Genomic DNA, 17509 nt, shown 5'->3' with positions numbered 1-17509 from the left:
TTTTTAGTGCATTGATGTAGTAGAGGGGTGCTACATATGACGTTCACTTCCATTATCTTCGTCAATACACCAGAGAACTTCAAAGTGGTCTTGCTGCTGAATTTTACTGTGGAAACGAAGGTTCAGTTAATGTTCACTGTATCCACGTACGCCCACTTGATTGACGCATTGTGTAAAGTGGCACATTATTCCGTATGATGCTCTTATCTCGATATAGAGTACACAAATAACACTTTGTTTCGTGGCAAAAACAAGATCTATATATTATTGTGTATGTTGTATCTCGCCTATCATTGTTGTTGTTGTTGTGGTCTTCAGTCCAAAGAATGAAGTTACGTAGCTCTCCACGCCAGTCTACCCTGTACACCTCTCTTCATCTGTGGTTAACTGTTGCAAAGTACACCCACTTGAACCTGCCACACTACTCTCCATTTCCAAATTAACCACCCTATTACCAGGATTTTTTTGTCACAAAGACACAGGAGTTGTAAAGACCCCAAGTAACTTACGCGAGATTTATTGGCATTATTTTAATAAACTAAAATAAAAATTATATATGACAGTTATTCAACGTAGTCATAATTCTGTGTTTATTAATGGTACGTGCAAGGGGGTCATACTGACCACAGCGAAAAGAAAACCATCAATAATTTTAACGTATCATAAATATAAAACTGAATGAAACCTCACTGGATACATTTGACTCAGAGGGAGAAAGTCATATATTTTGAAAATAATGGGTCTGAAAACAAGAGATATTATTATTTCCAACGTGTTTGTGGGGTTTCATTGACACCAGTCGTACTAACAAGGGTATAACAGCCGAGACAAGAAACACTAACAGTAGGACAAAAATAAGTGGGATAAAATAATTCCATTGCTAAAGGATTCTCGAACAACAGCGGCTCAAAGTAACAGTCATCATGCTATTTTCATAAATGTTACATTCAAGAAACAATCAAACAATTTCATTTAATGCCTTTGACGTGAGCGTACTCAGTGAAAAAAGTGTAAGTAAATGTCAATGTATTGTAAACATAAAAATGAGAAAAAATTGTGTATACAACTGACTTAGACGGAAAAGGTCATATATTTTGAACGTAATAGTTTTGAAAACATGGGTGATATGTATTTTCAATGTGCTTATGGAGTCATATTGACAACAATGGTACTCGGAGGGTTAACTATGCCTCCATGCCTCAGGATACGTCCTGTCAACCGTATCACATGTTGTCAAGTTGTGCTTAGAGATGCATTCTACAAATTCGATTCAGTACCTTTTCTTTAATGATCTGTTCTGCTTATCTTCAGCATTCTTCAGTAGTTCTCTTGCCTAAGCAGTTTATCGTTTCCGTTTCTCTTCTGTACAAAGGTAATCTCCTGATAAATATATTCTGAAGAGAAGTCTTAGAACCTAAAATTTTACTAGGTTTAAACATATTTTTTGTAATAGCTTTTCTTCCTATTTTAAATCTGTATTTTATATCCTTTTTACATCTACCATCATTAGTATTTTTGCCCTCTAAATATCAATACTCGTCTACTACTTCTCGCTCAGTATCGTTTCATTTATTTATTTTATGTTACATTACTCTTATTTCACTCCACTTGGTGTTCATCTTATAACTACCCATTCGGCTTAGCTGATCCTTCAAATCCTTTGTTGTCGCTGTCTTTGGTAAACCTCAAAATATTTCTCTGTTCTCTCTGAACCATAGTTACCTTTACGAACTTTCCCTTGGTTTCCTCAAGCTGCAGACAGAAATAACATCGACGATAAGGCGACAATTACCTCACTCCCTTCTCAACCGCTGTTTCTTGTCCATAGTCTTCGACTTTTATAAATGCAGTGTGGTTTCTGTATACGTTGTGGATAACGTTTTGTTCACTGTTTTTTACTCATAACCTCGAAATTTCGTAGTATATGTTCCAGTAAAAAACGTCAAAATCACTACCTAAATGCACAAATGCTGTAAATGTAGGTTTGAGTTTTTCATTTTATTTCATAAGTCGTATTGTCAATGTTAGTTCGCCGGTTCCTATATTTCTCTGAAACCCAAACCGATCTTTCCTCACGTCGGCTACAATTCTTCTGTTGATAGTACAGTTAGGATTTTGTAAATTGATGGTTCGGTAATATTCACTTCTATCAGCACCTGACTTTATTATTCCGATTATTGCGTTCTTCTTGATTGCTGAAGGCATTTCGCCTGTCTCGTATATCCTACATACTAGGCGAAAAACTTTTATCATAATTAATGTTGTGTACTCAATTCGTCTTAAATATCTTTATTTATTCTCCTCTTGCTTTTCTAATGACTTCTCTGTTAGTCCATCAAGACGAATGTTGAAAGTGGTTGGTGACCAACAACATACTTGCCTAACACCTCTTTCGGTATTTGTTCCATCTGTTTCTTCATCTTGAACCATATCTGTTTTTGTCTTGTGTACAGATTCTTTACACTCTTTTGTTCTTCGAATCAACACGAATATCTTTCAATGTCTTTGGTAAGATATTCAAGTTAACTTTGTCAAACGCCTTTTACCAATCGTCAAATAAGATGTCCATGTCGCTGTTAAAAACTGTCATTACTTTTACTTTCATACTCAAACGTACAGTAGCATCTAATATTCGTTTTCCTTCCTTGAATACAAACTGATCCTTAACGATGTTTTCCTGATTTTTTTTTTATTCTCCTGAGTATTGAGTTACCCACAGCCCCTGTAATTTTCATATAAAATTATTTTTTTTAATCATTACATTTTGGTATTTTTTGATAAAAACTGTACAACAGTTTTAACTAAATCTTCAGTTCAGTCCAAATGCTCTCGTGATATATCCTATAGATGAGGTTGGTCAGTCTAAATATTTTTCCATTTCCAAAGGTCTTTAATGCTTTGGCTAGCTTTTTTATCACAGCCTATTGCTTTCGTCTTTCTCAGACCCTGAATGGTCTATGGCTCTCAATATCTTTGGCCCACGCTCCATTTCGTAACTTTGATATTCTACTCCAGTCTTAGTTGTGTATGATATCCTTATGCGTCATGTAATTCTTCAATATACTCCTCCCATACCTATTTGTTTTCTTCTGAACACGTTATCATCTTTCGATTTTGATTGAGTGTGCCATGTTCGATGACTTTTCTTGGGTCTTTGTTCGTTAAGGACTGCACTGTTACATTTCTTGTAGCCTGGTCAGCTAATCATCTTAGTTCATATTCATCTATCTATACTGGTTTTATCCTTTTATAGAGTGTTCATTCTTTCATTTCTTATGTTGACCCGTTTTACCTAACGCACTTTGTGTAATAAATTCTTTCCTACACTTTTCCCACTATAGTTTTTCAAGCCCTTCTTGTAAGGCTTTCAGAATTGTACTTCTCATGATTTTTTGATACATTCGTACCTTCTATTTCAAGTTTTTATTGAATTATTTGAGTGCAGACCAAAATCCTTCCGCGGTCAGTTTGTCCACAACCATATTCCTTAACAGTTTTCTTCTTTTAACATTCTTAAGTATGTTCATGTTTGCCGCCATCGAGCTATGATCTATATCAACATCTGCTCCACAGATTGTTGACGTCTTTTTGAGAGTTATAGAATCTTTGGTCAGTTATAGTAAAATCTGTCTGGTATCCTGCACTATCACATGGAGTTTTCTATACACAGAGTCGTCGATTTTGTTTCATAAACCAAGTATTAAGAATCCAAAGATAAAAGCGGTTAAGGAAAGCTATCGTTTCTTTTCACAAGTTTATATTCTCCAACTACATCTTCTGTTTACTTTTCCCTAGTGTGCTACCTAAGACTCTCATCATTATACTTTATGCCTGCCTCTTTCCATTTTATTTATAGATTTTCTCTACTTCTCATATTCCTCACCCAACTTATATCGTTTTCACCTGTACCATATTTAGAAAAGTAAACTTGAACGATTACTATTCAGAGGAATGTTCAGTCTCCATATTTTATTTCTCCCTGTTCGTCCCACCTGACTTCACTTAGTTATGAAATATCGTTGTTGAATCTATTCATCTCTCTTCTCATAACTTCCACTTTATATCCTGCATGATTTTTCTGAGATATTTTCTGTCGGTTCAATACACTATCTGTCACCTTACCCCACCATTCAATTATCTGCAAAGCACCTCTGACACAAGCAAATTTTAATGACATAAGTTTCAACGCAATAGCTATTATTATTTTTGTAGCACCATTAACATAAATTTTCTGTCAATTTTTTTTATTTTTTCCAGGGTATTGTTGGTTTTGTAACTGAACATAATTTATGAAGACTAATGCATTTGTTTTAGAGATCCATTCGGGTTCGTATGAATGGCACCTGAGAATGGACAACCGCTCTCTAGTACTATAGGAAATAAGATGCTGTAAATACCATTAACGCCACTAGCATGCAAAGGTTTTTCTTAATGAGTCAAAATTATGTCTGATAGAAAAAAACTACATAATTTTCGATTATAAAGGAAAGATTCTCGGATGGTAGTGAAGGCAATTATCTTTCAGGTGAAATCCTTTATGTGAAACATGTGGGTGTCACACAGATGTGATTTTGTTACACTTTGCCGGCCGGAGTGGCCGAGCGGTTCTAGGCGCTACAGTCTGGAACCGTGCGGCCGCTACGGTCGCAGGTTCGAATCCTGCCTCGGGCATGGACGCGTGTGATGTCCTTACGTTAGTTAGGTTTAAGTGGTTCTAAGTTCTAGGGGACTGATGACCTCAAAAGTTAAGTCCCATAGTGCTCAGAGCCATTTGAACCATTTGTTACACTTTGTAATTAACTCGACATTAGGCTGATATTCCAGGATTATACTGTCTGTTAAGAAACACGAGAAACGAAGAACCCACAAAATAAAGCACAGTCTGAAAATTACGTCGTTGACCATTGAGTCAGGTGAGAGGCTGTGCTTTTATTTTTTACTTAACATTAATCAGTTCTTTTTATCATTTATATGTCAGTTAACTGACGGTCTGGAGACGTCTCTGCACCAACGATCAGTTTCAGCCTCCCCCTATCTCCCTTCCTGCCCTCCTCCACCTGTTACAAGGAAATTTGGGCAGTAATACTTCAATTTGTCAGTTATAAGTACATAAATACGGAATGAATTTTGAACGTCTTAAGAATTTAGCATTTTCAGCTGTGGAATCTAACACTATCAACTGGAATAACTTCGACGTTACACGTTTGTCGTCCTAACGATACAAAAAGTGAAATATCCTTCTAGGATAGGATTTCAGTTCCACATTTGGTGATTATCATAGTAATCAAATATACATGACAGCCCTGCATTATCTCTGGAGACTATGAACACATTTTAATGGCGTTTTACCAGAACTATATGTAGCTTTAATCAGTGGAAACACGAAATAACTAATCGACTTCCGGAGAATGTACATTTAATCTGTATCACAACCGATATACGTTTATAGTCAAATACGATTAAGGCAAATAAGTCTTACGTTAAAAAAAGAAAAGAGAGATGTAGTGCATCCAACTTAAAAACAGTAACTATGAATTTTGTAACCTGAAACGAGTAAGGAACAAAGTAAATTAGGTTGGAGCATGAAGCAGTCAACTCACGATGTCTGCTTTCAAGGCCGTACTGCAATGTCGCGGTGATACGTTTGCGTGGAAGATTTTTTAACAAACCTTATCTTATATCCTAAGGTGACTAGAGCTCCAGTACACACTTGCACCAAAATCACGTCACATACAGTAATTCTGTGGTCTCTGGAAGCATTTTTATATCATCATGTGATTAGTAGAGTTTAAGCTGGACAGTTAAAAGTATACATCAAAATCGCCAACCACGCTTTACAAGTGAAATACGTATTTTAGGCAAGGTAGTGATTCCAAAAGATTGACTGTGTTAACATGTCAGACAGTCGTAATACGTAAATACTGTAGAGCGAGTCTTACATATGCCGCCGGAAATATTAGCATGCACCCGTTGAAAACTCCAAGACCCAGCTGCATCATTGCGATGGGACTCATTATGCGGTCCAGGTGACGGACGAACCTGTAACAGAAAATCTCATTGAATTACTGAGCAAGTATACGAAGGATCGTTGTAAAAGTTTTTGTTGTGTGAAAGAACATAAACACTGCCGATGAGGCTTCCTTTACACCAGTTGCACCGGTGTACTAAAGCTTTAAAAATCGTGAGTTTAATTGTTAATCTGTAACGTATTACAACACTATTTGTTACCGTTTTAAGAAATAAAAGAAAATGAATGCTCTGATGTTTTCAAGAAAGCATTATCTCTACAGTGTCTTCACTGCGTCGAGACGTAGATACAGACAAAGATTACCAAAAAAAATATCTATACGACGAAAGGCATGACTGTGTCTCACACATCTGTTCTACCAGCACATTCATTATTTGGACATTTAACAGATGTCTCGTATGAACTAAGTCTTACATGGCACATTACAGGAGAAACAGCAGAGTTGGGTGTGGTGAACGCGCTGACAGAACACAAATATAGACAGATCGAAGCCATGTACTGATTTCGAGACGGTTCAAATCCCCGTCCAGCCATCCAGATTAAGATTTTCCATGATTGTCCTAAATCTCTAATGGTGAAAACCGGGATGGTTTCTTTCAAGGGATATGGCCGATGTCATTATCTTCCCGTCCCAGTCCTAGCGTATGCTCTCTATCTAATGATCTTATCCTCAGCGGAGCATTAAACCCAAATCCTCCTTCTTTCTTCAAAACACAGGATACTACCCCTTAGTTGGAAGTGTGGAAGACTATGTTGGACACTTAAATCACCTTTCACGACGTCTGACGCATTTCACCTTCCAAGCGATTTATTATTTGGTTACTGGGAGCCCTTTCTGCAGACACAGTCGTCAGTTAAACTTACGGAGGGAATTCCGTGCATAACCTCTCTGTGACTCAAATAAATTGTGTTCCATGTGGTATCATATTTTAAATGCTTGTGCATCATGATTTCTGAAGCGGATATTGGTGAGGGGCCCATCATGCAGAACAACCTGAAAACGTTATGTAGTTGGCCGGTGTACCGCATGATTAGCCGTCTCGAAAACTAAAGTGTTGCGCATATATGCACTCATGCTCATGAATTAAGGATAATTGCGCAGAATGTTGTGCCACACAACGTGGCACTACACAAAATTGGCGCTGATAGCATAAGCACATAGGGAACACACGACACAGATCTGTACGTCCACGGTATCGGAGATAAGTTGAGAAAACCGTTCCGAAACACATGTGCTACAAAACGCCACTGTTTCCTACGCATGTACCCCGACATCAGTATGGGATATGACCACCAAGCACACGTACACAGGCCCCACAACGGGTTGGCATACTCTGGATCAGTTGGCCGAACACCTGCTGGGGTATAGCCTCCCATTCTTGCACCAGTGGCAGTCGGAGCTCCTGAAGTGTTGTAGGGGTTTGAAGACGTGCAGCGATACGTCGACCGAGAGCATCCCAGACGTGCTCGATGGGGTTTAGGTCTGGTGAACAGGCAGGCCACTCCATTCGCCTAATATCTTTTGTTTCAAGGTACTCCTCCACGATGGCAGCTCGGTGGGGCCATCAGGAGGAAGGTGGGACCCACTGCACCCCTTAAAAGGCTGACATACTGGTGCAAAATGACATCCCGATACACCTGACCTGTTACAGTTCCTCTGTTCAAAGACCTGCAGGGGTATACGTGCACCAATCATAATCCCACCCCACACCATCAAAACACGACTTCCATACAGGTCTCTTTCAAGGTCATTAAGGGGTTGGAATCTGCTTCCTGGTTCGTGCCAGATGAAAACCCGTCGAGAATCACTGTTCAGACTACACCTGGACTCGTTCGTGAACATAGCCTGGGACCACTGTTCCAATGACCATGTACTGTGTTCTTGACAGCAGGCTTCACGGGCTCTCCTGTGACCAGGGGTCATTGGAATGCAGCTTGCAGGTCTCCAGGCGAATAAACCATGTCTGTTCAGTCGTCTGTAGACTGTGTATCTGCAAACAACTGTTCCAGTGGCTGCAGTAAGGTCCCGAGCAAGGCTAATCTACAGCATGCTGTGGCCGTCTGCGGGCACTGATGGTGAGATATCGGTCTTCTTATGGTGTTGTACACTGTGGACGTCCCGTACTGTAGCGCCTGGACACGTTCCCTGTCTCCTGGAATCGTTGCCATAAACTTGAGATCAACATTGTGACACGCGGAGGGCCCGTGCTACGCCTTGCTGTAATTGATCAGCCTCCAGTCGCCCTAGTATTTATAATGTCATCGATATGTGTTCTTTGAGCCATTTTCAACACGTCTGAAAACGTCTGCACACTTACTCGCTGCACCGTACTCTGACATGCGCCAACACACCTCTGCGTATGTGGACTGCTGCCAATGCCACCGTGCGATGACCACAGGTCAAATGCACAGCATGGTCATACCCCGAGGTGATTTTAACGCGCTAACCGCCCACCAGAGCGTTGTTTCACCATGTATCAGCATTACCCTTAATTTATTAGCATGAGTGTACTATCTGGTCAACTGTATCAAATGGTTGAAATGGCTCTGAGCACTATGGGACTTCTGAGGTCATCAGTCCTCTAGAACTTAGAACTACTTAAACCTAAATAACCTACGGACAACACACACATTCATGCCCGAGGTACGATTCGAACCTGCCACCGTACCGGTCGCGCGGTTCCAGACTGTAGCGATTAGAACCGCTCGGCCACTCCGGCCGTCTCAACTGTATCCACACAACTACTAGTGCATGTTAATATGGGGTGCTTTATAACGGCTTGACCTCTGCTAGTGACCCTTTCAATGAGATGTCTGAGTGTGTGTGTGGAGAGGTGGCTCATTCTTACTAAACTGCTGGAACGAGAGAAGGTGGGGATACTGGACGCTGGGACTATTAGGTCTTCGGCGCGACTCAGGCGGGACATCTCATGTAAAATATGTTAATGCTCACAAACCATTGGGTCACAGGTGCTGCTTTACGACAAGATATATTCTCATGCTGATACAGTCATCGTCTCGGGGTTATTACCCTACCACACACAGTAAAAGATGGTGTAAATTATGTTCATGTCTTTCCGTATTCGGTGTTTTCTTAAACGCAATAGGGGGACCGCACACAAATCAAGAAAATCAGCCCATGCTGTAACTCCACCTCCCCCTTACTTCACCGTTAGCACTAAACATGGTAGCAGGTAACGTTCTCTAGGCTTCCGAGAAGCTGCTCGATCGCTGTATCCCATTCTTTTTATCTCCCTACTCACAATTATTGTGCCATCTGGACTGCTGGTAGTGCATTGGAGGTCACGAGTCTTTCTTGACGCTGATTTCATGCGATTTTGTACAACCAGTGCTCGACAGTCCGTGCCTGTCAATACAAGACGTCTGCAGGTCTCAGTTTAGTCATGGTTGTTCCTGCGAGATTCCACTGCACAATGACGTCAGCAACGGTCAACTTGGGTAGCATTAGAACGGTTGAAATTTCCTTGATGAATTTTTTACTCAGTTCATGTTCATAGTTACTGAGCTCTCCTGATCGACCCATTCTCCACTGACTAGACAATATTCCTCATCTCCTTTTACGCTTACGGGTACATCTCTCTTTGCATCTAGTAATCAGTTCCGTATTATATAAGAATGTCCAGATACTTTTGATGGGATGGTGTGACTAAGTGAGCGGCAACTGGAAATGAGAACGTGGTAGATGACGTACACTGTCTGATCAAAAATTTCTGGAAATCCCTTACACAATGCGTAATTTACTACTATAAATCAAGAGAAGCGGACCCACTGGCATAAAAGGAGGTGGGTAGTTTGATGTCGTACTGCGTACGGTAGAGGAACAGTTCGAAAACGATGATTCATTGTATCAGCATGACAACGCACTGTGTCGAAAAGCAGTATCTGTGACATAATTGTTTATGGACAATAACTTCATGAAGTGGACTGGTCTGCCACGAGTCCTGACTTGAACTAGATGGATGAGTTACAACGTCGACTTTAGACGCCAGAGTCCACCAACACGTCCACCTCAGGTTTCAGCTCCTGAAGAAGATTGGGCCGAGATTCCCCACAGACATTCAGACACCTCACTGAAAGTGTCCCCATGAGAGCTCAAACCGTCATAACGGCGAAGTGTGGACACAGCTCTTATCAGTCTCCACTAATAGGTGTCTGGATACTTTCCGTCAGTTTATGTTCGAAAAGTTCACGAAAAAGCATTTCCTGGGGGTAGGGGAGAGGGGTTAGGGAAATTTAAGTTATTATTATCCGTACAAAACAACCACAAATCACATCTTCATTATTTCCAAACGTGAATTCTGCCATATCTGTAAGACGAGAAACTTTGAGTTAAATAAGATGTATAATCCTCGACGCACTCGCGCCGTGAGATAAGCTGTTGCCCGTTTGGTTTCATTACGAGAAACAGATCGCTAGGTTTATAATTAACCCATTATCACGTTTTAAAAATAGCCACCCAGTTGTATTTTCTCTCTCCATCAACAGCTTATGATCAGGGAAATGTCGATAGTAAGGGCCTAGGTTCCGCAGAAATGTAGGACGATATGCGACTGTTTTGAAAACGACCTGACGAATAATTTTCTAATTGATGAATGTTCCTCTTGCAACACAAGCATGAAAATGATGATGTAACGCAACTTCAGCAAATGAATCTAGGTTGGTAATTCGCTTATCCATACGATTGTTTGCCGATGATACACACATGGCAATAAATAGCAAATCAAGTGTAGTCTTAGAAAGATCGGCTTATAAAATATTTGTGGACATTAATCACGGGTTCCTAGCCAATTCTTTGTCACTAAACTTTGAAACAGCACACTACATGCAGTTCAGAACTAGTAAGGTGTGTCCCACAAGTATATGCCTAACATACGATGACAAGCAGAAGGAAGAAGCGGACAGTGTTAATTTCTTGGGATTACACCTTGATAATAAATTCAACTGGGAGGAGCACTCCACAGAACTGCTGAAGAGTCTTAACAAATCTATATTTGCAATGCGAATTGTGTCAGACATAGGGGATATAAAAATGAAAAAGCTGGCATACTATGCTTACTTTCATTGCATAATGTCATATGGGATAATTTTTTGGGGTAATTCATCAAGCCAAGCTAAATTTTTCCGGGCACAAAAACGTGCAGTAAGAGTTATATGTGGTGTGAACTCAACAACATGCTGCAGAAGCCTGTTTAGGGAACTAGGGATACTAACTACTGCTTCCCAATTTATTCTTTAATGAAATTTGTCATTAAAAATATATCACTTTTTCAAACCAACAGCTCAATTCATGGAACCAATACTACAAATAAGAATAATCGTCACAAGGATTTAAAGTCACTTACTCTTGTACAAAAAGGTGTGCATTATTCAGGAACACACATTTTCAATAACTTACCAGCAGCCATACAAAGCTTAACAACCAATGAAATTCAGCTTTATGGAAGCCAAAAGGATTTATTGGTGGCCAACTCCTTCTACCCGATTGATGAATTTCTCAGTAGAACCAACTGATTACTGTGTGTGTGTGTGTGTGTGTGTGTGTGTGTGTGTGTGTAAATACAATGTAACTTCTGCACCATTTCAGTCCAGTAATGTTTTCCTTGTAAATAAGTCTTGTAGTAGTTCTATTATATGTTTATTACCTTATAAATAAATAAAACATTTTTTTTGTTTTAAATTCAGTACATTAATGCGATCTTAGTAAATGAGTGTTTGTAATATGATTCTTTCATATAGTGTTCATTAAAAAAATTACGATCATTCTACTTGGGGCCTGTGGAAGGTACATTAGCTTATTTGTTTCAGTTGTAAATATTTGTCATGTGTTACCGTTTTTCTGACATGTTCTACATCCTGTAGGACCTCCTCACTAAGGATCAATTGGAATGAAAGTAAATCTAATCTAATTTTTTAAAAAATCTCCCTCCAACCCCAACCACAACCCCATTCTGTTTTTCAGCTTCGAAATTACCTATATGTTTCCTTGACAGTGTTTTCGAGTGAATTTAGAGATGCCGCAACTCTTTCAATCATCTAATCAAAGGAGATGCACGGACTTCCATTGTATCTTTCTCCCTTGAAGCAGACCCATGACCCTCTCCTCGGGTGACTCGTACGGCTATCGCCGGAGTAAAAAAGGAGAACGTCGAAAGTTTCTGCTCGTTACACTTCACAAATTTGCTTCTGAAATTTTTAGACATCACACAACAAATAAAATAATGACTCCCATAATCATAAGAAATGAAATAAGTCAAAATCACTGAGGGCAGCAAACAGCTTGAACATGAAGCACAGTGCAGGCGGGCAGTTTGCAATGCTGAGTGTAAAGTTTTGCGTCTGCAAATCCCTTGGGATTGGCCGAATAAATACTCTTGTCCAAGCCAAAGATTGCATGGAATGAGTATCACAGTTAGTAGTGAAAGCTGACATGACTAAAAATGTGTGAGTGAAATGGAGGATGGCGGCGTCAAATGATAAGTCGCTTGTGTGGAAAAATATTCTCCAACAGGCCCTGTGAACAATTGATTCCACGTCGCTCCCTGTTCTCCTGATTTTCGGTCCGTCTGGCAGAACTGCTTCCACTTCCTCCTGTTATGTCAGATTGCCACCTTTAGGCATACAATGAAATGAAACTCTTAAGTTCTGCGTACCTTACGAGTTGCTGATGTGTCTTGATGCAGAGACATAGATTGTTGTAGGTAACGTCGCGCTCAGCAGACACCTGAACTTCCGCTTCTTCATCTGATCTAAATATCGTCCGCATATCTTCGTTGTGCATCTTCAGGTTCTTAATCCGGACTGCCAAAATTCGGAGCTGGGCAGCGGTGTGCAGCATAGTCGCCATGAAGAAGCAGTCCATTTGACAATTGATTAATGCTATGAATATAATGGAAATGACTTGCATGGCGTAAGACAGTTCGTAAATGAGGAAGGCGGTCGCGTCCGTCAGAGGTAACTGCTGGAAGGGTAGTCTCCTGGTGTCTGGGGCAGCGATCAGAGGAGCGAAGGACCAGGCCACCAGCTGCGTGATGGCGTACACCAGGAAGCCGATGGTGACCCGCACGGTCCGCTTCTGCGTGGCCTTGAAGAGAGCCGCCAGTGGTGGCTCAGCGTGCACGTACTCCCTCTGGCTGTCTACCAGAGCGTCCAGCACTCTCACAAGTCGACAATAGCTCCGCTCGTGGCGCAGGAAGAAGGTAAGCTTGAGCACGCCTACGCAAACTACTGACACGTTGGACAGGGACAGTGTAAAATCCTGCAGGCCGCCGTGCAGGGTGCACAGGTTGACAGCTGCCTCTGCAATATGGGCCACGCAGAGCACGATGATGGTGGCTGTGGATGAGCGAAACAGCAACGAGTCCGTCAGTGGCCACAGGCCCACCATATGAAGTATCCGTATATTACATTTCAGCACAGATTTTGTAGCGTACTCCCATGTCAGCTGCTTCGCCTCTTCCGGTTCCCAACTCATAGTCGGACGATAAACAGCCGAGCAAATTTCACAACTGCAGCAAATCAGACTTCAGGACCTAGAAAGCCACTTCAAGCTCTGTCTTTAACAACAACGTCGCATATGGGACAGAGACACAAGCTTGGCTGATCCACTCTTCGCATGACCCTTTTTTCTCCCACTGGATAGGGCTACATCAGTAACATTTTACAAATTTATCTACCATTAGAAGACGAGAACTTTACATGGATAGCAACTAAAGACAATTCTTAGCTAACATAACGGAATTGCTAAATTTTATATGCGCTCCACGCACCTTCTCCACCTATTCTACTACAATCTCGCTAACATTCCGCATTATAGTTAAATAAGCCAAGAAATAAATAATGGATCCCGATGCGGAGCTCAGCGCTGATAAAATGAATTATCAATAACAGTCAAAGGGAATATTCCTCTCAGCACAAACTTATCGTGATGTTGGTACTGGATTTGCAAATCAATAAACTATCATTTGTTTCCAGAGCGGCGTGGTAACGATACATATTCTGTCCGTAGACGAATAAATCTTCCAGCGGTGTTAATGAATCATATTCAGATCCTGCTTTCTAATTTATGCGATACAATCGCTGTTTCTCAGCCGTGGTAAACAGAAGTTCAGCTATAATGCAAAGCTCCCTCTATAATTCGTTAATGGAATTCTAAGTATGAGATCAAGCGAAAAATTTTAATGTCATATTTACACAAAGACAGCTTAGTTAATGAAAATCAAAAAAGTCTACCTCTTGGAATTGTGGCGCTCGCTGTGTTATTCAGTGGTTTGGTATTTAACTAATTTGTAAATGAAAATGATAATCTTATTTCATAACAGTGAGTAATTAGAAAATAATTTTTTCTCTCGGCTGAAGATTTGGTCAAGTTGCTAAAGAAATCAAAGTTAACGTTGTGTTAAAGTGTTGTCTGTAAGCTGTGTAAGTGTCATTAAATCACAGTTCATACAACAGATTCTATACGACTATTGATTATGATGGGAACAGTTATCTTCAGCAAAATGATCATTAAAACCACCGAATATCAGCCGTGCACAACACTGACGTATGTTAATTAAAACAATATTCTTCGAAACTCGTGCGTAATTAATTTCGGCTCCATACATCAGCAAGAAAAAGTTTGTTATATGGATCGTGCTATGAGCACTGTTTTTAAAGAACCAATCTGATTCGAATTATTTTCATTAAAATGAGTTCGGGACCACCGGTGCACATTTTTTTTTTACACATTTTTATTACCTTCGGCATTTATGTCTGCAGAGTTGCCTAATTTGAATTTGCCGCTGATATAATTGTTAAGATGGCGGCAGACAATTGACAGAGACTTTCTATTGTTACACCAAATTTCCATATAACAGGATAAGTATTTGAATTAATGCTTATTAAACTTTACTTTTACATTGTGCACTATTTAGACTAATTTTCATTAAGCAAACCTTTGATACTTTCGTAAGAAACACGGATAAAAATGCAATACAAATCGCTATCATCAATGGCTGCGCTCCTTGCAGCGGAAAGAAATAATTCACACAGATAATGCATATTGAGAGAGGAATTAAAGTTACAAATAATTATTCACTCATATTTATAATAATAAAGAACTCTATTCTCAAGTAATAATCAAAAAAATAATTACAATTTCTTAACAGACCTTAGTTTGATATGCGTCTTGCGTCCGCTACCTACAAAAGCCAACCAAAAAAAGGTTAAAACAAAGGAAGACAAACGCAGATCATAAAAGGAATTTACAATTGTCATTGTCTTTGTATGATACACATCGATGTGTCCAATTACGTCATAAAATATTATATAAATAATTAATATTTATCATTGTTTTGCTTTATCTCACAGTTTTTCTATATGTCGGATAGATAATGTTTATAAATGTTACAGGCATAATTTCCTCTCGTCGCACTGTAGCTAATATTTATCTCGTGGATGTTACAGAATAATCATCTCCGTACAGCTCGTAATGTATCACCCATTTCTCACAAGTCCTTGTCTCCTAATGATCATAAAAAATTCCTGGCATCCTTCAATTTTTATGTAACAGGTTTTCTTGGCGATTCTGGGTTTTGTCACACACGTTTTCCTTTCCTAGCTATAACGTCGTGGACGTGTGAGCGTAGGTTTCCGCAGCTCTTGTCATCTTCCATCAATTATTCGGAGTATGTGAAGGCGTTTCCAAGTTGCTACGTAGACCAACGTTTCGACTGACAAGGCGACGCACGTCGTTGGGATCATGGACTCACTTAAAACTTTGTACACCTTCAGTGAGCCATGAAAACTACATAATGTGCAAGTAGGAAGGTGCACTACTCTGGCAGTTCCGAGAAAATCGCAAGAAAATTTTTACGTCTCTGTCATGTAAAGGATGTACTTGTGCAAAGATGCTTATCGCGAAAAGTAATTGTGGCCAGTCGCACTGAGGGAGCCGTGCGGCGAGGACGTGTTGTTTACGTCCTAGCTGCGGCGAACAGCGTAGAGGAAGCGGCGAGTGTTGTGATAGCAGCGAAGCGTTCAGCGCACACAGACGACGTTCACATGGCCAACTCCTTACGAAAATCGACAGTGAAGTTCACATTCGAGAACCGCTTTGCCCGACCAAAAGCGCTTGAAGTCGAACGTTTTTTGAGAGAAGTGGTAAAACTAAATCCTCACGAACTGATTGGCATTCATCTTTCGATAGTGACAACTGTTGTATACGTAAAAATTATCAATGACGATTACTGTGACCGACATCTTCGAACGTCAGGCGAGTCTTATAAGTTCCTTCACTCCGATGGCAATGTAGGGGCTATTCTTTGGAGACAGTGGGCATTGGAATAAAAACGGTGCGTGTCTTTGAATTACCGTTTGAGGTGACAGCACAAGTAACGTCGGCACTGCAACACTACGGGACGGTCCTCGCCCATATGGGGGAAAAGTCGTTGAGCTTTGAGATGTATTGTGTTCTCAGTGGTGTACGTCGAGAGAGAATCGATCTTCAGAAACACGTCCCCTCTTATGTATACATTTGTCGCTGCCGTGCGATTGTTATGTATGACGGGCAACCTCGCACATGCTCCGGTTGGGCAAAGAAGGTCAAGTGCGATCAGAGTGCCTACAACGACGAATTGCGCAATTGCCAGTGGGAGAGAACCTTGATCTGCAACGATCAGCCGGCTGCGATGGCCGAGCGGTTCGAGGCGCTTCAGTCCGGAACCGCGCGACTGCTACGGTCGCAGGTTCGAATCCTGCCCGGAGCATGGATGTGTGTGACGTCCTTAGGTTAGTTAGCTTTAAGTAGTTCTAAGTTGCAGAGGACTGATGACCTCAGATGTTAAGTCCCATAGTGCTCAGAGCCATTTCAACCATTTGCAACAATCACAAACATGGTCCCTCACATACGTCAAGGCTGCGCGAGGAACTACGGCACCACTTCCCGTTGCACAGGGACCTCCCGATGAACCACTGGAGACAGACGCACTGCAGGATGGACCGGTAGTGGACAAATCAGTGAGATCTGTGGAAGAAGCCTCAGGTCACGCTGTCCCAGCACGTGTTGAACCTCCACGACCGGTAGAGATGCGTGTGGTCATTGACGTGATGCACGAGACAGGAGTGGATTCAGAAACATCAAGTGTGGGACAGAGATCAGACATGGAGGAAGGACACATGTCTCGGCACCACCAAAAGAAGCTCAAGAAATAACGTATCGCACCCCCTGATGCCGACAAGGCATCTCGCCCATATCGAGAAAAAGCCGAACAGATAGCACAAACGCGGCGCAGCACTCCGATGACGGGCCCTGTAAAAGATCAGGAACCCATACAGCAAGAGACAACCCTAGATCACTCTGGCGGTGAAGACAGTGGAGCAACTCATGGATATGGGTACGGCGCAACAACCCGAACCACACGTTGGTCCAGATCGACAAATTCCGCACTTGCACCGACCCGTCCCTATGCACAATCCTGTGAA

General features: G+C 41.0%; 1 protein-coding gene across 1 annotated transcript in view; it reads right to left on the bottom strand.

The window, feature by feature from the left end:
• The window catches only part of LOC126482038 (uncharacterized), a 33247-nt gene extending 19727 nt beyond the window's left edge, over positions 1 to 13520 (bottom strand). The window contains exons 1-2 of the mRNA XM_050106011.1: positions 12700 to 13520; positions 5940 to 6039 (exon numbers count right to left, since the gene is read on the bottom strand). Coding sequence (XP_049961968.1) covers positions 5940 to 6039; positions 12700 to 13520 — 921 coding nt within the window. The remainder of the gene's footprint in view (positions 1 to 5939; positions 6040 to 12699) is intronic.
• Between the last annotated feature and the right edge of the window lie 3989 nt (positions 13521 to 17509).

The sequence above is a fragment of the Schistocerca serialis genome, chromosome 5, assembly GCF_023864345.2.
Source record: "Schistocerca serialis cubense isolate TAMUIC-IGC-003099 chromosome 5, iqSchSeri2.2, whole genome shotgun sequence".
NCBI lineage: Eukaryota > Metazoa > Arthropoda > Insecta > Orthoptera > Acrididae > Schistocerca > Schistocerca serialis.
This window is presented reverse-complemented; position numbering and strand designations above follow the sequence as displayed.